The 22185-nt window shown below is 39.6% G+C and overlaps 1 protein-coding gene across 1 annotated transcript; it reads left to right on the top strand.

Moving 5' to 3' along the window:
- The first annotated feature begins 1147 nt into the window (after positions 1-1147).
- LOC139445489 (uncharacterized) lies at positions 1148-20822 on the top strand. Its single transcript, XM_071226631.1, has 5 exons — positions 1148-1905; positions 10132-10240; positions 12419-12549; positions 14791-14938; positions 20244-20822. Exons 1-5 carry the CDS (start codon positions 1863-1865, stop codon positions 20497-20499), a joined length of 687 nt encoding a protein of 228 aa, XP_071082732.1. The 5' UTR covers positions 1148-1862; the 3' UTR covers positions 20500-20822.
- The last annotated feature ends 1363 nt before the right edge of the window (positions 20823-22185 follow it).

The raw sequence follows: 22185 nt of genomic DNA, 5'->3' as shown, positions 1-22185 counted from the left end.
GGGCATAAAGCGCCTCGTATGCATAAAGAAACAGATGGGTATAAATTGTCCTCGGATGCATAAAGAAACAGATGGGTATAAAAGCCCCGTATGCATAAAGAAACAGATGGGTATAAAGTGTCGTCGGATGCATAAAGAAACAGATGGGTATAAAGCGCCTCGTATGCATAAAGAAACATATAGGTATAAAGTGTCCTCCTATGCATAAAGAAACAGATGGGTATAAAGTGTCCTCCTCTGCATAAAGAAACCGATGGGTATAAAGTGTCCTCTTCTGCATAAAGAAACCGATGGGTTTAAAGCGCCTCGAACATACAGAAACAGATGGGTATAAAGTGTACTCGTATGCATAAAGAAACAGATGGGTATAAAGTGTCCTCCTATGCATAAAGAAACAGATGGGTATAAAGTGTTCGCGAGAAAATTTGTAGCTTCCATCTTGGTGGGAATCAGATCAGGGACAGAAACACATGCTACATGAGTCCCCTGAGGCAAGTGGCTTCGAAATTGACCTCTGTGCACGAAACAACGAACTGGCACCAGATAGAATGTAAAGGTATTGAGAAGGTCGTGTGCTCCAAAGGGAGATGAGAAAGAAATTGGAATGAACGCTGATCCGTAAAAAATACCCTCCGTTATAATATTTATTTTTGATATTTTTATCATTGTTTTATTAGCAGTAGTAGTAGTCGTTGTTGTCGTCGTCGTCGTCGTCGTAGTAGTAGTAGTGATCTGTCCATGACAACGAATATGGATGTTACATGGTACGACTTCGAAAGACCAGGAACAACGCTTGTTTTGACGGATTGTGCTTCCGACATGGGCGTTCACTTTAACTACGCAGTGCAGAGTTAATTGTGTTAATGGATAAAACTCGCAATATAAAGACTTATGCAGAATCAGAATGCCTTGTTTTGTTGATATTGATAATACAACAACAATGATATATAGCCAAGTTTCATAACTAAACATATATCGATGTTTCCTTTGGGCTGCGCATGCTCCTCAAGTTAAAGCATCCTTACACAAACACAGGCTGATATCTGCTACTCGTGGAAAGGAATTTCGGTGAATGTGTTTATTTCTTCCATACAGCTATCAAGTCATAAGGATGCGAGCGTGACATTACCCACGGAACGTGGTGGAGCCGGATCGTGCTAGCCATCGCAAACAGCATCTGTCAGTTAGCCCTTGAGTCTTGTACCGCAAACACTGGCCGGGGCAGTCTACTCCAGCACCGCAGTGGAAAAAGTTTTACGATTATAGAGGAATATTGTTTCAGATGTTGAGGCATCAAAGACGAACAAGTGTGCTTCCTCATGTTTCGCCACTGCATCATGCATCCATAAATTCCTCATCTTGTATTCACAGTTTTTTATGATATCAAAGAGTTTTGACTTTCCCAGGGTACATATGTGCAACATTCGGACACCTACGACGAATTCATTGGAAACGATTAGCAGTACTTCTCCACATGCAATGCATGGCAACTACACAATCACGAACGTTCACATGAAGAGAATCGCCCGTTCGACTTATCAGTGAAACAGATCTTCAAGTTGTGCTAGTGTAGGCCGTCAAAGAAGGCCGTCGTTCTGGAGGCAGGACATGGTGTTATAAAGATTATATTTCACACGTTTACATCACTCCTCAACGTTTTTATATCGGCGGAATATCAAGCGCTTTCACGCGTTGACTCAATACAATTAAGCCACGTGGGCACTTTTGGCGCCCAGTCGGAAGGAAACTACACCGGCAATTTGAGAGAGGCTTGGTTCGCATAGAAAAGCTTGTGTCAAAACACACACCACGTAACTTGGAGTTGCCCAGCTTTATTAGTACTTGTCGAATCTTGTTCAAAGATGAATCTAATTGAGATTTCAGGAATCCTTTTATGGATATGCGGTAAGTGGAATTTTACAATCCCTTTAATTCTTTTTGTCCTGAATTATCGTTCCTCGCCGCCTTTTGCCCATCACTTAAACTGCGCAGAGCCTATTTCCCAAATTGAGACCAATACTGGGAATCGAACCCACTGAGTGACGAACGGTCGCTTTGACTTAAATTTACACCACGCAGTAGATGAGAGAATGGAGAAATCATTTAATCTATGATGAACATACTGTCATAATATGTTTTATTAATTCTATTTGAAAATTCGAATATAACACACAAACTCACGGACCTCCAGTCTCAGCGTATTACAAACACGTTCCTCCAGCGGCAACTGTCGTAGTATGATGTTTTGATGTATGAGGAATGACTTTACATTTCTCTAACAGTAACTCAGTGTCGATCAAACACTCCCGTGGGCGCCTTCAGTCCAAAGCCAAAGTGAAAAGTTATGGAAAGCGGTTAAAGTCCATTGAATTCTGAACGTAATGCACATACCGGCTTATCAACACGTTTCCATGCCGCTCTAAGGTTACGGTTGATGGCGAGTGATGTGGTAATCTTGAACCTCATCTTACGTTGGCATCAGGCAGATATGTACTACAGCTGTGAATGCACACGCCATGTTATTCAGAATGTCCTACTCCAACAGCGAATCCATGGGAAGTCTTTCATGTGTGTAAATGGCCGGGTTTTCTTACATCTGGGACCCCCAGGATTGTTTGCGTGAAAGTGAAACATAGACCCTTTCTTTTAAATAGATCGGCATACACTGTATGTAAACATCTACATTTGAATGTGGAACAGTGATACATAAACGTAGTTTTTGTTTCATCAATACTTACGTAAAGGTCAACACGTACACCACGAACTACGCTTTTGAGCTTTTCAGCAATATTAACGGAAATCTACATTTTATCATAAACCTATTAATAGTAAGTTTATTTTTGACCGGAAAAAATGCTTTGTAATGAACTATATGAGCTAGAGTATATACTTGCAGTGAATTTTTCAAGATGTTTCCTACACAGTTATTGAAATACGTGTTGGTAGATATTTGCGGACGTATATGTGTTTTAATTTTAATTTAAACTCTACACCTATATGCCCTAGGTATCCAGGTACTAGTATCTGCTCAAATGCGGTTTTATTTGATCCCCGACGAGTGGATCCGTTTGCATTCCAGTTGTCATTCTCAACTCCTTGGGGATTGTACCACCCAAGCTGCCCAGGGGCGCTAGAAGGTTTTTACATCCACCTCACATATCGGGTACCCATATGAAACCACACCTTGCTGTGGCACACACAGGCACACACACTCGCGCGCACTCACACACACACACGGCCAGAGGTATCGCAGTATATTTAACAAACAATTTTAACATCCACAAACTAACCTACCCGAGTCATATCACACAATGAATGAAGAAAAAACTGAACAAGTCCCATTGCAAGGTCGTGTCATATTGCAAAAGAATGTGTGTACATGAATCTAAATAATTGGTCCAATTGCTGTAATATTACCGTTATCAATGTATTATTCTACGCTGCGGGCATATTTGATCGCCTGACTTCCGTCTCGCGGGATCTCGTGCACTTCTTGTGTGGTTTCCCCCATTACAAACGGCATGCATCTAATTGTTTCCGTCACCTCTACAGTAAACCATTTAAAGGAACATAAGTAATACGAGAATGACGCCTTTTAAAACTGACCTCAGTTCAATTTTCTCACGGCTACTGCTACGATGTGTTTCCGTACGAATTGTCTTCAACTGCATCCAGGTAAGTAGCTCACACTTCATAATTTAATTTAAAAAATCGGGGTCGTGGTTTCTGAGAGTTGATATAGTATTTCTACGGTCGAGGCATTATGTTACATATAGCCATAGAGCATTTAATGTATGGTCCAGCCACTCGAGATTTGGCCAGCGAAGTCAAGTGCTGCCATCTGACGGGATGACGACTAATTAAATACAATGAGTGGTTCACGCGCGGTTGCCTCATGCCACGGACGTGTATAGAAGCTGTAGAGTTTGCTGGGTTTAAATGAAATCAGTGCTTCATCCACAACTGTCAGTGGTCGATAACACTTTTGGGACACTCAAAAACACATCCTTGTCGGAATCTAACATAGTACAATCGTACAACGGACACTTCTTATTAGTAGAGATTTTTACGTCTGTGAAACTGTTTTCTTGTCGCTTTTTATTTTCAATATAAGTGATGGGTCGATATTCAAGGAATTAAATTGCTGAAGCCGTATCTGGTATCACTACATGTTCCGCTGGAACATACATCATACATATTGTTACATCACCTTAATATACTGACCCGGAAGATGCTATGTAGCCCCTAAGTATGGGCTGGGTCCATGTTTATCTAGAGTGAGTGACTGGTTGAGTTTGTTTAACGCCACTTTAAACAGTAAGTGAGTTTCATCACGGCGTGTCAGCTTGATGTGAGAATGGAGAAGTTTTTGGATACTTGCCATATTGTTAAAATCTATGATCAATGGTATGATTGTGACAAACATAAACAGGTCGAATCTAAGAGTCTGATCAACGATTCTAGGTTCCTGGCAGGCACAATGGACGCAACTCGGAAAGGCAAATAGAGGCGCCTTTGACGACCTGGTCAACCCTGTCCTCTGCCCTCCCTCTATCACCTTACCTTTCTCAAAAAGTTTCGGATGTATGCGCATAGCCTTGAATAGAAATCAACACCGTCTACAGACAACTGATGTGGCTGTTTAATGGCCATGGAGTGTCGGACAAAATGTTATAAATGGTTGTTAGCAGTGTAATTTGTACACGCAAACGGTTGCTGTAAAGGCTGTATGTAATTCTAGTGGTAGACAATGACATTTGTAGAGGCCATGGCTTGTAGTCAGTGATATTTATACCGGCTAAGGGTTATAAGTAGGGCTATTTGTACATGTGAAGTGTTGCAGTAAGTGATGTCGATATACGTTTATGTTTGAAGGCAATGATACTGCACAGGCAAAGACCTTTTAGCAGGGATATTTCTACAATATTTCCACCATATTTGTTAGCAAGAATATTTTGACAAACTAACGTTTGTTGAAGGAGATATTTGTTCGGGCTGACAGTTGTAGACAGGGGCGCTTGTATAGGCTACAAGATTGTTAGAGGCTCGGACTTGTTGACAGGGGTGCTTGTATCCGGTGCTAGTTGTAGTTAGGGGTGCTTGTATAGGCTACATAATTGTTAAAGGCCGAGGCTGGTTCACAGAGGTGCTTATATATGGTGCTAGTTGTAGACAGGGGTGCTTGTATATTCTACAAGATTGTTAGAGGCTGGGACTTGTTGACAGGGGTGCATGTATCCGGTGCTAGTTGTAGACAGGGGTGCTTGTATAGGCCACATGATTGTTAGAGGCTGAGGATTGTTGACAAGGGTGCTTACATATGGTGCTAGTTGTATATTTACAATATTTATAATTATTTACGGATTAAAATAAAATGCAGCAAAGAGGGTTGGGGTGATCCTTGCACAGTCAGGCTGGTTAGGCTCATCGTCAGCTCAGGGCCCTTGCCCCCTCTACACGCAGCCCAGAAAGCGAATGGGACTTCTCCCAGGGAGTGTTGCCTAGTCAAAGCTACCCAGAACTTTTCGGAGAATGTAAAGACTCCCCAACACTGCAGCCTTCTGCATTAACCAGATTGTCAGAAGGGCTGTATTCGTGGTAGCAAACCCGGGTACTCTCCCAATGTCAGTCAACAGATTGGGAGGTACCAAACCGAAGACACCGAGAACAATGGGGAGTCGGACAACTTGGTACTTGGGATGCAAGTGTGATATTTCGAAAGCGAGGTCCGCATATTTGCTATGTTTTTCCTCAATCTTGTCAAAGGGGACAGAAAATTCAATGATATAAATGATTTCATTGGATATATCAAAAAGGACAACATCAGGTTTGTTGGCCTGGCTACGTCTGAGTTTATATGCAGTGTTGGGAAAATCAGCAATCCTGCAGATTCCTTTGCTTTGATGAAGTCGTCCGGCCTGAAAAGTGAAACAGAAGGCTTTCTGTTTGCTGCTTAGGACCAGCATCTTTTCACTCGAAACCGTCAATGTGTGATTTTGCATCAAAATGTTAATATGAAATGTAGATTATGTAATGAATTTAATGAGACTGTCCAACACACTGTCAGTGGATGCCCAGCTTTGGCCCAAACACAGTATCTTAAACGACATGATGGTGTAGCTCGATCATTTTATTACCGTCTTCGCCATTCTTATGGTTTTGACACAGAGGTCCATCCATGGTACGACCCGGAATATGTAGAGGGCGTCATGGAAGATGATCGATAGACAAAATTCTTTGGAATAGGCCCATTTTCAGCCTCAGACGTATCCAGGCCAAAAAACCTGATCTTGTCCTTTTTGATAAATCCAAAGAAATAATTTATATCATTATATCTGTCCCTTTTGACACAAATGTGATTGACAAGATTGATGAAAAACATGGCAAACATGCGGACCTCGCTTTCGAAATGTCACTCTTGCATCCCAAGTACAAAGTTGTCCGACTCCCCATTGTTCTGGGTGCCTTAGGCTTGGTACCTCCCAATCTGTTGATTGACATTGGGAGAGTACCCGGGTTTGCTACCACGAATACAGCCCTTCTGACAATCTGGTTAATGCAGAAGGCTGCAGTGTTGGGGAGTCTTCACATTCTCCGAAAAGTTCTGGGTGTTTTTGACTCGGCAGCGCTTCCTGGGAGAAGTCCCATTCACTGTCTGGGCTGTGTGTGGAGGGGGCAAGGGCCCTGAGCTGATGATGAGCCTAACTAGCCTGACTATGCCAGGATCAACCAAACCCTCTTTGCTGCCTTTTTTAAACTTTTATCTGTAAATAATAATAATAATAATAATAATAATAATAATAATAATAACAAAAGAGCGACAAAACCCTTTCCATATTCAAAAGAAGTATATGCATATGAATCACTATCAAACAGTAATGATACCAGGTGTTCGCGAAAAGGTGAGCGTATCCTGTCCCACATGTGGCATCCATGATCTCACTCCGTCGCTCACTCCGGAGACACATCCCTGTGTCATGTTATACACAAGCGTTGTATTTTTCCGATGGAACTCATTTTGTTTATCTGTGCAGAATACCCATGGACAAATAGCGCAAACATCCAAATTCAATGGGTTAGAGGATTCATTTGGAGCGTGTTTCCTTATTGATTAAAATATAACGTCAGCTGGGAATTCACTTTTCAACATGTCTAAACCGTGCACTAACCCTTTTTGTAAATCGTTTGCTCCGCTAATGCACTTTTCGAAAGCATTGAAATCTATGGGGATGTCAACATTTCCTGAACACATTGATAATTACATCATCGTTTTCACATCTTTTACATGTTTACTCAGTGGATTTCTGTTGGGATATTGATCAAAATGTTCATTCCTAGTCTGTATGTCATCCCCGGACACGTCCGGGATAAAATGCATTTCCAGCAACCCATGTATGTCTGTTGATGTGAGCGACCGTATAGACCGTGGAGCAGGATACGCTGACTTTTTCGAAAAAACTTTTGATGTCATCACAATTTATTTGATATAGGAGATAAACATAGTGTGTTTTCAATGTAGAGCTAGGTTATCTGTAGATTTAACCGCGCTTAATTGAATTTGGAACCGAACGCGCAGCAGTTTGTTTACAGCGTTATACTTCACTCGAACATATGAGGGGCATAGACAGCATATAAACACGGCAACTTGGTAAGCTAACAGGAGGTGGGCATCCCTAAAGAAAACAAAGCAAGCTTTGCAAGGCTTTCGCTCTACATCGCACATCATCATTATCACGTCATATCACTCATTGTGACGCAAAAGATATGACGTCACAGTCATATATAGAAAAGCGCCAAAATTCTAAGCTCTCTTGTCTCCAAAATGTAAATACATTCCCTTTGTAGATTTAATTCTATCGTGTTTCCTGCGCGAAATGAATTGCCACACAACCTTTGAATATTGTAGTAACCGCATCTGTGCATTTTGTAACCTGTAATTGTAGATATAATTTTTTAGATATGCCTACCGACAATGACTGAAAATAGTACTATCCTATGAATATTAGCTTCCGCGGTGATGGGGCCGTCAAACCAGCTGTTTCAATCAGAGGGGTTTATTGTGATTTAATAGCCTCTGATTGTCCAATCAGAATCGAGTGAATTCCAAAATCATGGTAGAATTATACCTTTAACACATGCTCATGATATTGTCGGAAGCCCACATTCGACTCGCTTTCTGCGAGATTTCTTTTGAATAAGGAAAGGGCTTTGTCGCTTTTATGCAGACCTGTTTGTCGTGTTTATCTATCTTGGAATTCATATACTGTTCTATTTCTGTCTATCCCACAAAAATAACAACATTGGATACGTCACATTTTTGTATAACTGACAATCTATAACTAGTCTTTATGACTAACATCCTGCTTGAGAACAATAAATCACTTGCCGTCCTCGGTTCTATTCTATACAATGAATGTTACTGACCGCCTCTGAGATCTAGTGGCAGAGCGTCCGAGGTTCGATTCACGGCCGCGTCATACCAAAAGACCTTAAAAAGATGGTACTTGTTGTTCCTATGTCTGACGCTCGACTTAAAGGGGCCATAACAAGGACTGGTCGGCTCGGTCTGGGGTAATCATGTTAAACTGTGGCATGGTATCTCAGTGGGCTAGCACTATAAATCAGCCACGCACACACGTCGCTATATGAGTTCAATAATGTTGGACGCGACCCCATTTTACCTCATCCAATGTTGTTACTAAAAGGCATTAGTTGATAAATATGAGACTGGCCGCTGGAATAATGTACCCAGAGACCAACGTCCCTGTTCACTCTGTAACTCCCCGGCAATAGCTGATGAATTCCATTATATATTTCGATGTCAAGCTTTGATAACAAAAGACTTTCACGTATTCATAGCAGATATTTAACTTTGTCAAATATGTTTTCATTAAAAAGGCTATTTTCAACGACCAAACTAAACGAGCTAAAACGTCTATAAAAATATGTATAATTTGTATTTAGCACTGTGAATGCTTAATCTACATGCACATAGCCTTCGCGATGTACATGTAATATTTGTCTCTCTGCTGTTTATATGCTCTTGTACCACCGTCGGTGGTCTATGGAGAAATAAAGAATCTGAATATGTATAAGCTGTAAACACGGTAATCAAACGGATGAGTGTAATGCGATTAAAAATCCGGTGCGGAAAGCTACCACTAAAATTGTATTTAGTTGTAGGTCACAGATTTTGGTTATGTTTTCCTGAATGAAATATTATTAAACCTCATTTACCTTACATCTTGCAAATAATGTGTGGCCTGGCCAATATCAAATATACACTTCAAACCAAACCCAGACATTACAGACATACCAAACTTGTATTAAGTATTTCTTGGCACCATATGTTTCTATTCACCAATACTCTGGTCGAAAACAACCATTGTTGCAGAAATGTGAACGTGAAGTATTTGCTTCAAAAGAAAATACAAAGTTATGCCTAACTTGTGAGCTCTTAGAATCCTTGTCCGAAATCGAGAACCTTGTCAACATATTTACTTTGCCACCACGCCTCAGGGCTAAGCACAATGTCTTGTTAAGATGTATGTCCACGAAGAGTATCGATTTATCCACACACTCTAGGAAAGGTGCCACATGTCATAAAATCAGTTCCATTTCTAGTGACACTTTGTGGAGGATTACAACTGCTTTCATTCTTTGCAACGACGTTTCAGAGCAACGTCTTGCCCCTTCCCCACCTGATGAAATGAATCACCATTTATTTGCACGTTACGACTCAGAGTACGTAGAGGGCGTCATGGAAAATGATGCTTATAAAACTAAATTCAGTCGTTATCGTGAATACAGTCGATCGAACACCTGTTTAAATCACACATTGCCATCTACTTATTGTCTGAAGTCAACTCAACAACGTGACGAACACCTTAGGGCTATAAGCATGCTTCAGGCTGGAACATGCCTCAGGCTGGTTGGGTGTATCGTGATAGCCAGTAAACTTAATGTGTCATCTTTGATTAACAGATAGCGGAATATTTTCTATGAAGCAGTACATATGAAAGTGATTTTATCCGTACAAGCGGATTTTGATTTCAATAAATAAAAAAGGAAGAAAAACCTAATCAAAAAGTGTCGTATTAATATCCATCATTGAGATCAATTTTATTTCAGTGCGATACACCCTGGGGAATGATGGCTGTAAACTTGACGCCTTTCGGCGCTGCTTCGAGTCTCAGTTGATGGACATGAGCGGACCAGACAGTGCCCGTAGTATGTGCGTGTAAGTAACAGGGTAGGGCATTCTTATATATATGATCCTGTGAGGAGTCTGGGGCAGAAAGGGTCCCCATGTCCCATGCTTATCGTAAGCCGACTTAGGTTTTTGGTTTGGTTTGGTTTGTTGTTTAACGCCTCACTCAGCAATATTCCAGCTATATGACGGCGGTCTGTAAATAATCGAGTCTGGACCAGACAATCCAGTGATTGACAACATGAGCATCGATCCACGCAGTTGGGACCGATGACATGCATCAACCAAGTCAGCGAGCCTGATCCCGTTAGCCGTTAGTTGACTTTTACGACAAGCGTAGTCCCCTTTTACGGCAAGCATGCGTTGCTGAAGACCTGTTCTTCCCCGGATCTTCGCGGGCCCTGAACTAGGTCAACCGTCTAACAACACCCGGTGTCGCTGGTCCATGATATTCATGCACTGATTTACCTTTAATTCGCTGTCTAACGTTTATCAATTTGCCGTCTTGTTTCTCTGACATATGCAAGACATTCGAGTTCCTTTTAAGTTTGATGTTTTCATGAACTCAGCTAATCAATGTTTACTTGAATCTTTGACGTTGACATGAACACATCAATTACTGACGTTAATTTGTACACGTAAAACATTGACGTTTATATATATACACTAACAACATGGACGTTTATATGTACACAAATAGCACTGACGTACGTTTGCCTTGCACTTATCAATAGTTTCGGTATTTCTCGTTTTCGACTCGGACATTGAAGCATCGTATAATACCAGCGAACGCCATAAATTCCGTTCGACTTTCAGACTGGCGTGATTTCTGTCCCCTGATATGACTCGCTAGATATATTGAGCAGCTGCTTTGCATGGGCAGTTAGCTCTTTTCATTAACAAAATACATTATATACAATCTCTACGTTCAGATTCGTAAGTCTTATATAGTGCTCCCTCGTCAATTAGAATTTTTGGGTTCGACTCCAAACATGGTTACGAAGTGTGTACCCAACTCACTGCCGACCCCTTTCTTGATACGAATGTATGCAGTTGAATTAGTCGAAAATAAATCTTTGCATTTAAAAGTGCTTTGCATAACGCAAATTTGTCTTAATCTTGTTAGGTTTTGTTTTGTTTTGTTTAACGCCGCACTCAGCAATATTCCAGCTATATGACGGCGGTCTGTAAATAATCGAGTCTGGACCAGACAATCCAGTGATTAATATCATGAGCATAGATCCACGCAATTGGGATCGATGACATGCATCAACCAAGTCAGCGAGCCTGACCCCCCGATCCCGTTAGTCGCCTTTTACGACAAGCATTGGTTGCTGAAGATCTATTCTCTCCCGGAATCTTCACCGGTCTTTAATCTTATCAAATCTAAGAACCGAGTATTTCTCAGTTAACAGATCATTGAAAAAGACAGTTGTGTATAAAAACTGTCAATCATCAATATGGGTGATCAAACAGGAGCTCATGGTAGAGAGACAGATGAAAGCGCGTTAGCGTAACATAACACCCACACGGCTCTGTTTACTGAACCCGTCCCACGCTGCATGAGTTTGGCGTACAGTGAAACAATTAATGTGGAAATATAATCAAAGAGACACCCTCGATTAATCTGTGAATGTCTTAATCTGGGAGATTTCACAGTATACCGGAAAAACGGGGTTTCATTGTACGGATGTACATAGTACTGCCTCACTCTAATGTTGTTGCGTGTGAGGGGCGGTCGGGTAGCCTAGTGGTTAAAGCGTTCGCTCGTCACGCCGCAGACCCCGGTTCGATTACCGACATGGGTACAATGCGTGAAGCCCATTTCTGGTGTCCTCCGCCGTGATATTAGCTGGAAATTGCTAAAAGCGGCGTAAAACCAAACTCACTCACTCTTTCGTGTCGAATAAAAAGTGGCGTAATTCTTGCTGATTTCCGTCTGAACTAAGCTCAGATTTCACCAGCAGGCGAGAACGCTTTAGATAATTTAATTCATTTAGAAAAAATATAGATGACACACAAATATAAGCCGCACATAATTTTTGCGGAGATGTTTCTTTCTGCCTAAAGGGTGCACAAAGAGCATTAGCAAAATAATGTCCCTTGAGATTTTTCTTGCATTTATTTCCACGGCCAAAAGAGCTGTCAACTGTCGCACAAGAAGTATATTTTCTTCTTAAACGTTGGTATTATTTATGGACATTTCAGTCGTCAAAGGATATCAAAGTCGTTACAATGCATGGAGAAGATAAAGTCAGAATGTGAAACGGAGCTGAGACAGACCATCGATACGGCCGCGTGGAAAGAAGCTGTGGCATTATATTGTGACAACACTGATCGTAAGTATAACCTCGGAAACTATTGCATGAAGTGCGTTGCCGGCAGTGAATTGGCGAGTATACAAGTGAATGATGTCGATGATAACATTTATATTGAATGCTATTGACGATAATCATTAAACATGATTGTTAATAACGATAACCATTAAAGTGATTGTTATTGACGATAATCATTAAAAATGTTTTTGACTATAATCATTTAATTGAATGTTATTGACGATAATCATTTAAAGTGATATTTAATAACGATAACCATTAAAGTGATTGTTATTGACGATAATCATTATAAATTATTTTGACTATGATCATTTAATTGAATGTTATGGACGATAATCATTAAAAGTGATAAGAATCATTGTTAATAACGATTATTATTAAAGTGATTGTTAGTGACGATAATCATTAAAAATGTTTTTGACTATAATCATTTAATTGAATGTTATTGACGATAATCATTTAAAGTGATTTTTAATAACGATAACCATTAAAGTGATTGTTGCTGACGATAATCATTATAAATTATTTTGACGATGATCATTTAATTGAATGTTATTGACGATAATCATTAAAAGTGATTGTTAATAACTATAACCATTACAGTAATTGTTATTGATGATAATTATTTTAAAAAGTGTGTTTGACGATGATCATTTAAGTTAATTATATTGATGATGATCATTTAAGTTAATTATATTGATGATGATCATTTAAGTTAATTATATTGATGATGATCATTTAAGTTAATTATATTGATGATGATCATTTAAGTTAAATATATCGACGATGATCATTAAAGTGAATGATGCTGACGAGAGCACCCGTGTATTTTCACCGTTTTCAAGCTAACATGCCTTGATATCACTAACATACTGTTCACAGCTGCGTTAAAACTGAGATTAATGTCTCGTTATTGTAAATGTAAATGTAAAATGTAACTTCAGAATATTGGATAGGGCCTGGCCTAGTGGTCTATGGCACCACGATTTACTCTAGTGATTCGCCGGTTAACGGTACAAAGGTTCTTTTGTAAGCACACTACCATACAAAGGGGCTTACATCTGACATTAAATACGTGCATGGTGAGCCAGTAGAAATGATGTTCATTTTGCTCACTCGCTCTGTTTGTTTATTTTGTTTAACGCCTCACTCAGCAATATTCCAGCTATACGACGGAGGTCTGTAAATAATCAAGTCTGACCAGACAATCCAGTGACTACCATCATGAGTATCGATCCACGCAATTGGGATACGATGACATGCATCACCAAGTCAGCGACCCTGACCAACCGATACTGTTATAATTAGTCGCCTTTTACAGCAGGCATAGGTTGTTGAAGGACTATTCTAACCGGGATCTTTGCAGGTGGTTCTACCATGCTAACATTAAGTTAGACAGTCAGCTCAATAAGCACTCTCCCGTTATAGTGATCCGAGATACCTTCTAAAACAGAACATATTAATACTCCACATGATGTTTTATGCCATGTTCAGTGATATACAGTGAAAGACTGGTGATCTGTTTTCACGCTTTCAGGACCAATATACTTATATTCAACGAACATTACTATACAATAAAAATCAATTAAGCCGGACGTGTATTAATCATACATGAGTTTGAGTGGGGAACTGTAAGCTCCCGATTAACAGGCCCTCACTGTCATATTATACTTACTTACCACAGACAAGGGGCGGTGGGATAGCCTAGTGGATTAAGCGTTCTCTCGTCACGCCGAAGACCCGGGTTCGATTCCCGACATGGGTACAATATGTAAAGCCAATATTGCTGGAATATTGCTAAAGCGGCGTAAAACCATACTCACTCACTCACTTGATTTACGTAGTCCGCTGTGTGGAGTGCATGTATATGAGTGAGTGAGTGAGTGAGTGAGTGAGTGAGTGAGTGAGTATGGTTTTACGCCGCTTTTAGCAATATTCCTGCAATATCACGGCGGGGGACACCAGAAATGGGCTTCACACATTGTACCCATGTCGGGAATCGAACCCGGGTCTTCGGCGTGACGAGCAAACGCTTTAATCACTAGGCTACCCGACCGCCCCGTATGTTTATGAACTGCATTAATGATATATTAATTAGCACATTTACTACTGCCAAATCGATATCGACTGTATAAAAGTATACATTGTAGGTAACCGTCTTCATGTATTTTGCATTGTCTGTCTATTTAAGAAGCATGAAGATGTTTTTAATGTTTAAATGTGGTAGTGTGGTTCTTGATGCAGTCTTTGCTGACAACGTCAATTGCACTCAACGGGTCCGGCCTTTCATGAGGATGTGCTCAACGTCACGCATGGCACACCTCGCTCAAAGGATAGCAAGGAGAAATATTACCAGGACCGACCCCAAGACAGGGATGCAGCTCACATGCGAGTAAGTATGGGGAAGAACCAGCTTCTTATAATGCCAACGGCGAAATGGCCTGACGGCGAAATGGCATCGTGAAACTGGTGGCCGGCCATTTAGACATCAAACATGCTTACCTTTTGTGTGAACACCTGGTGTCATCACTGATTTCAGCAATCCATTCGTATAATTTTCACCGGTATTTTGCCTTGTTACGCCGAAGAGAACCTGTTTTGTTGGACAATCGAGACTGGTTATTATCTGGCGTTGACGTTTTATCGTCATCACATTTTTGGTCTATTTGTTGTCCATCACTTGATTTTTCTGAGAGTTATTTCAAAGTTGGAGTATTAAGTAAAAATATAAGGAAAAGATGTATGGATGAACAACTTCTTTATTACAATTTGGACCGATGTTTCGGTGTAGGTACTTACACCGTTATCAAGCAAGTTCTAACACTTGCTTGATAACGGTGTTAGAACTTACCCCGAAACGTCACTACAAATTGTAATAACGAAGTTGTTCATCCATATATCTTATCCTTACTTACATCACTTGATTGTCTGGTTTGTTTATAGGCCGTCTTATGGCGGCGTCTGGCATTAAACAAACGCTTACGTTTTTGTTATGTAAATTGTGTGAATGACGGGTGCTACCGGTTGGACAGGACATGCTTACCCTCTTCGGAAACACCTGGTGTCATCACTGGTTTTCTGTGAACCATTCATGTAATTGTCACCGCTATCTTGGCTTTTACGCCCAATGGAATCTGTAAAGGCGGATAACCGAGACTGGTTATTCTCTGGCATTGACGTTTTATATTCTGTGTAATTAGGGTAATTCTTGACCGCTAGACTGACTACTGTCTACAATGTTAGTACGAAGATACACAAATTTAATAATACAAATGAACTTGCCTTGACTGTTAAATTACCAGAGCCTAGCTCACAGATTTATATATTCTAACCACGACGTTTCCGTTAAAGCAATCATTACCAGACAATCTTTGCGAACCCTGAAGCCCAAATGGTCATTAGAGCGAATCACAAAATAAACAGACCGCACTCAGAGGTATTCATTAACCAGATTATGTAAATATAACACGTAAGTCCTGTTTAGCACACCGACTGAATATTAACATCCCACTTAAAAGCCATGGGACTAATGAACAAATACACGTTTCAGGATTAACATAGCTCTGATTCAAATAATCATGTTACCAAATCTTTGATGAGCATCTAAATGTTTGAAGACATGGGGTGTAAAGAGTGATTGTTTGTCAATATACACAAAAAGACCGTGTCCATACCCATGCTCGAACGCCCAGCTTAACGTAGAGTCCATGGTGTGATTCCGACCGTATCGTAAGGATGTGTTTATGCATCACTATCAAATAGTAATGATACCAGGTGTTAGCGAAATTGGTGAAACATAACACAATAACATCATTACAGCCTACAAACATAATAACATAACAGCCTATATCAACATAATAACATAACAGCCAAACACCATAACAGCCTATATCAACATAATAACACAACGGCCAAACACCATAACAGCCTATATCAACATAATAACACAACGGCCAAACACCATAACAGCCTATATCAACATAATAACATAACAGCCAAACACCATAACAGCCAAGCAAAATAATAACATAACAGCCTACCAATATAATAACATAACAGCAAATACCATAACAGCCAAGCAAAATAATAACATAACAGCCTACCAATATAATAACATAACAGCAAATACCATAACAGCCTACCAATATAATAACATAACAGCCAAACACCATAACAGCCAAGCAAAATAATAACATAACAGCCTACCAATATAATAACATAACAGCAAATACCATAACAGCCTACCAATATAATAACATAACAGCCAAACACCATTACAGCCAAGCAACATAATAACATAACAGCCAAACACCATAACAGCCTTCCAACATAATAACGACATGACATTGTAACAACATTACATGACAAAATTACAACACAACAACATAATGAATAAAGCATAACAACATAACATCAATAAAGTGAGTGAGTATGGTTTTACGCCACTTTTCGCAATAGTCCAGCAATGTCACGGCGGGGGACACCAGAAATGGGCTTCAAATATTGACGAGCAAAAGCGTTGAACACTAGGATACCCGGCACCATTAAAGCATAACAATTACAACATAACATCATTTAAAACATAACATTCCAACAACATAATAACATAACATAACATGACAGCATAACACAATAACAACATAACAATTTAACATCATAACAACTTAACAACAGCATAACAACATCATAATATAAAAAAACTCAACAACAAAATAGTAACATAAGGACATAACAAGGGTAACAAAATGTCAACATGGCAGCATAACAACAAAACAACACATCACAACAGCAGACCACCATAACAGCATAATAACATAATAACATGACAGCGCAACAACATATCAAGTTTACAGCATAACAACGTAACAACATAGCATGACATCACAGCATAACAACACAACATAACAGCATAATATCATAAGAACATAGCATTTTACAGAATAAAAGTATTACAGCATAACAAGATAGCAACATTAAAACATAACAGCCGAACAACAGAACAGAATAAGGCTTAACAACATAACAAATAACAGAATAGCAACATAACAAAATAGAAATATAAAAAGAACTTAACAGAATAACATAACAGTATGAGAGCATCACAGCATAAGAGCACAACAGGCTAACAGCATTTAATTTTATATTTACTACATAACAACAGTCTAGGTATTTAATTGGCCTTTCTCCTGATAGTCCCATTGGCTTCCTCGTTTTATTGATATCTTTGCACATTAATCCTACCTTACATTAAACCTATCAGCAGTAGTATAGCGTTAAAGCATATTTATACGTTTTGCGTCTCACCTTATCATGGGGGAGAAACAAGAGGTCAGCCTGATGAACTTCATTCGTTGTAAAAATATCAAACTTCTTCCTCGGTATATAACGCGGTGCCGGTAAGTCTATTTGCCACATCGCTTGTTTCTTTAGCCAACCCTTGGCCACAGCTTTAGATACCTTAGCCGCGGTGGCTAATGTTTCTTTTAATACGAATCATGACGATCGTTGAATTGCATCATCGCTTTTGCATAATAAATTCCCTCTGTAGTAGCAGTTTAGGGGTATAATTCTGGCTCCAGTGGAAGTGAGCCAGAATCACCATTACCTATACTACTATATATGCTAGTATTCAAGGAGTAGCCCTGAAACGTCCACGTTATCTATCTTCACGTTTACCATTTGAGATTTTATTGGTCAGTTTATTCAAATTCCTAATAAGGGAAAACCAATACTAATATTACCAAAGTTCTGCAAGGTATGATAGTAAGAGGACAACAAACCACATTGGAACAGGAAAACGCAGTTGTTGAGAGAAATATCACTTCGTTATAACATAATTAGTTATGTTCCTCATACGTCGTAATTGTCATGCTTGTCATGTGAAAAAGGTCAAAGGAACAGGATCAGTCAGCTTCTTTCCAGGAGAAGCATTGGTCTCTTTGATGTGCGTTAGTGTCAATACATCCAGGCTTGGCAGGGGAAGGCGGATATTTGTGTTGCGCTATTTTCTTTATACGAGTGAGCTGTGAATATGTGACTATCATCGTGAGAAATTATTGTTATGATTTATTTAATTAAACCGAGAGAGGGAGGTCAGTGGTTCGGTGGTTCGCGTAATACCAAACGCTGTGTATAAAATTCCAAAAAAATCTCAGTCACACCACCGGACTGGCAACTTTGCAAATTTACAAGACCAGATAAAATCACGCCAGTCCAGAATTTTCTAGACTGACAAACAAAAGTAGCAGAAGCGTAAACATAAGAATAGTATTGGGACAGAAACTTGATATCAACATACGCTGAAGTGACTGAATAATGTGTTTTATGTCAACAGTTAATTTACCTCTTACATAGATTTAAAACTAGAAGGCTTACGTTATTTAGGGAACAGTACTAGCTCGACCATCGGGCTAAAACACCAAGGTCTGTCCGAAAACTTTGTCCGCGCGATTTCTCTTAAACTATTCAGGGGATTCATCTCAAACTTAGTTCATATAATCTGTGTCATATGGACGGGTGCAGTCAAAAAAAAAAAATGTTTTTATTAATTTTCCATTTTTTTATGAATTTTTCAAAACCTAACGTCCGTCCGAAAACTTTGTCCGCGCGATTTCTCTTAAACTATTCAGGGGACTCATCTCAAACTTATATGTGTCATATGGAGGGGTGCAGTCCAAAGAAAAACTAATGTTTTTATTAAATTTCCATTTTTTAAATGAATTTTTCAAACCCTACCGTCCATCTGAAAACTTTGTCCGCGCGATTTCTCTTAAACTATTCAGTGGATTCATCTCAAACTTAGAACATATAATCTGTGTCATATGAAGGGGTGTAGTCAAAAGAAAATTATTTGTTTTTATTAATTTTCCATTTTTTTATGATTTTTTCAGACCCTAACCCTATCCTAGCTATTTAATTTGTAACTACTGACACACTAGACGGGTCGGGGGTATTAGTGAGCCACGCTCACTTTTGCACTTGTTTACATCTGTCTTTTTAAATGGATGAAAGTGAATGTAAATGATATGATATTTGAAAGGTACAGAGATACAGTATTATTTGGAGTGAAAAAGAGTGCGTCCACAGACGAAACGATACACAATTATCTTTCACTAACGGCACAATATTATGTGCATAAATGTAAAGTTCTTGAATAAATCTGTACGTTTAATAACTGTGTTAAGGACTTAGTGTTTCATGTACACATTATTAACAAACATCAGAAAATGGACCATGTTATGATAGAGCGAATATCAGAAGCTCTGCCCAAGTCATGTCTACTAAGCCTGCACATTCAACGTGCGACCCGTTAGGCCAGCCACGTGGTCCTGTAGAGTTTGTTGTAAAATCGTGGCACCTATTGTGAATTAGATTAAAAACAAAATAAATTCAAAACACTGCTGCTTGGCATCCCAGTTGGCTAGCACTTAAACCGACATTAGACTGGACGATATATAATTGAGTGAGTGAGTATGGTTTTACGCCGCTTTTAGCAATATTCCAGCAATATCACGGCTGGGGACACCAGAAAAGGGCCTTATCCATTGTACCCATGTCGGGAATTGAACTTGTCCGCCCCCCCCCCCCCCCCCCCCCCGCCCCCCCGGAGGTCAAACACTCCCCGGCAACGGAAATGAAATAGTCATTCAAGATACATTCAATGGGTATCAAACAGATTGTTGTATGTCCTGTTCCAGACATGTAGAGGACACATTGGACTGTGTGGACAGTAAGCTGACCAGGAAGTGTCCAGAAAATGCCCGGAACGTCCTCATGAAGGTCATCCGTCTATTCAGCAAGCCACCGTGCATGTTCGGACCGTACGTGGACACGACCGTGCGTCCAACTCTCTCTACACCATCACAGCAAGAGACCATCACCAATACTGGCTCCAGGATGACAGCGGCATATATTATTGTGTTGGCTTTAGGTCTAGTGCACTTGTTGTGGTAGCTGATGATAATGAAAGAGTCAATGTTATTATATGAAGGGTTTTAATATTATAAGCAGCAGTGTAGATTATACCAAATTGTTCTTCTTTGAAAAAAAGAATATAGAATTCATCATCTTTCATAACTTTGCGCGAGACAAAATTCGGTTGTATCAAATTCGACCTTTTTTTATTTAATAAGGAATTGTGGTATTCTTAGAACAATACTCATATGCAAATTATGATTCATGTTATTTTGCATATTATGTTTACATCTGATGTAAGGTGTGTGAAGGTGTTTTGAAATATACAAATGGCGTCACAGAAATTCAGTTGTTTCTTTGTCAGCGTCTCAAATCAATTACAGCACGAAAGGATGTTGCATATGACAAACTTCAGTTCACATATGGACAGACACTCTGTCACACCACAGAGGATAAAATGAATAAAACGATGCAAATAAATTCTTCTAAATACCTCTCAAAGAACTATTATCTCATAGTTTTAACGAAATGAACATATATGCTGAATGTCAAGGTCACTCTAATAGTAAAGTCGTTGTAAAGTATGGTACTACTGTAATAGTAACGCAGTAGTGAAATTGTAGTTAAGTAAAAGTAATGTAGTTGTATAAAAGTAAGGTAATAGTAAAGTCTTTCTTTCTTTGTTGTTTAACACCGCACGCAGCAATATTAAATACGGTCTGTAAATATTCAAGTCTGGACAAGACAATCCAGTGATTGACATCATGAGTATCGATCCACGCAATTGAGATACGATGACATGCATCAATCAAGTCAGCGATCCTGACCCCCCGATCCCGTTAATCGCCTTTTACGAAAAGCATGGTCGCCTTTTACGGCAAGCATGGGTTGCTTAAGACCTGTTCTACCCCGGATCTTCACGAGTCTAATAGTAAAGTAATGTGGTAGTAAAGTAATGTGTTAGTGTAAAGTGAGTGAGTGTGGTTTTACGCCGCTTTTAGCAGTATTCCAGCAGTATCACGGCGGGGTAGTAAAGTAATGTGGTGGTAAAGTAAAGGTAAAGTAGTTGTAGGATAGTAACGTTGTAAAATTCTAATATGGTTGTAAAGTTCATCGTTGTAGTGACCGCCTCCGTGGTCTAATGGTTTAGCATCCGCCCGTAGAGAGGTAGGTCCGGGTTCGACTCCGGCCGCGTCATACCAAAAGACGTTAAAAGATGGCACTTATCGTTACCCTGTCTGGCGCTCGGCATTACTGGGCAAAAACAAGGACTGGTCGGCTCGGAGTCAGTATACTGTGTCTGAGTGGGGTATTCATGTTAAACTGCGGCATGGAATACGCTAGCATATAAATCGGCATCAGTCCGGACTATAACAAGCAGCCGCACACACCGTACACATCATAAGTGCAATAATCTTAGAACCCCATTTCACCTCACCTCATTGTTTAATCTCTGGCTTTGATGTTTTACAGTGTATATATACAAAGCAAAACAGTTAGAATGTAAGTTAATGAATTACTTTCATGTCACACTGTTTATTTAAAATACATCTTCTTAAACACTTAGTGTGTTTAGCTTGCAGTAAAACTCAAAATTACAGTCATGTGGGATGTACGGAAGACTGCTGAACACATTTCTTATATACTTGGAACTTAATCTCATTCAAATCAGATCTGGTTCCTCGATACAATACCTCTGTGTGTGAAAAGATGTGCCAACCCTTG

This window comes from Haliotis cracherodii, unplaced genomic scaffold, assembly GCF_022045235.1.
Source record: "Haliotis cracherodii isolate W230 unplaced genomic scaffold, xgHalCrac1.p SCAF_6, whole genome shotgun sequence".
Classification (NCBI taxonomy): Eukaryota; Metazoa; Mollusca; class Gastropoda; order Lepetellida; family Haliotidae; genus Haliotis; species Haliotis cracherodii.
The sequence above is the reverse complement of the archived record's forward strand: the minus strand, read 5'-3'. Positions and strand labels throughout refer to the sequence as shown.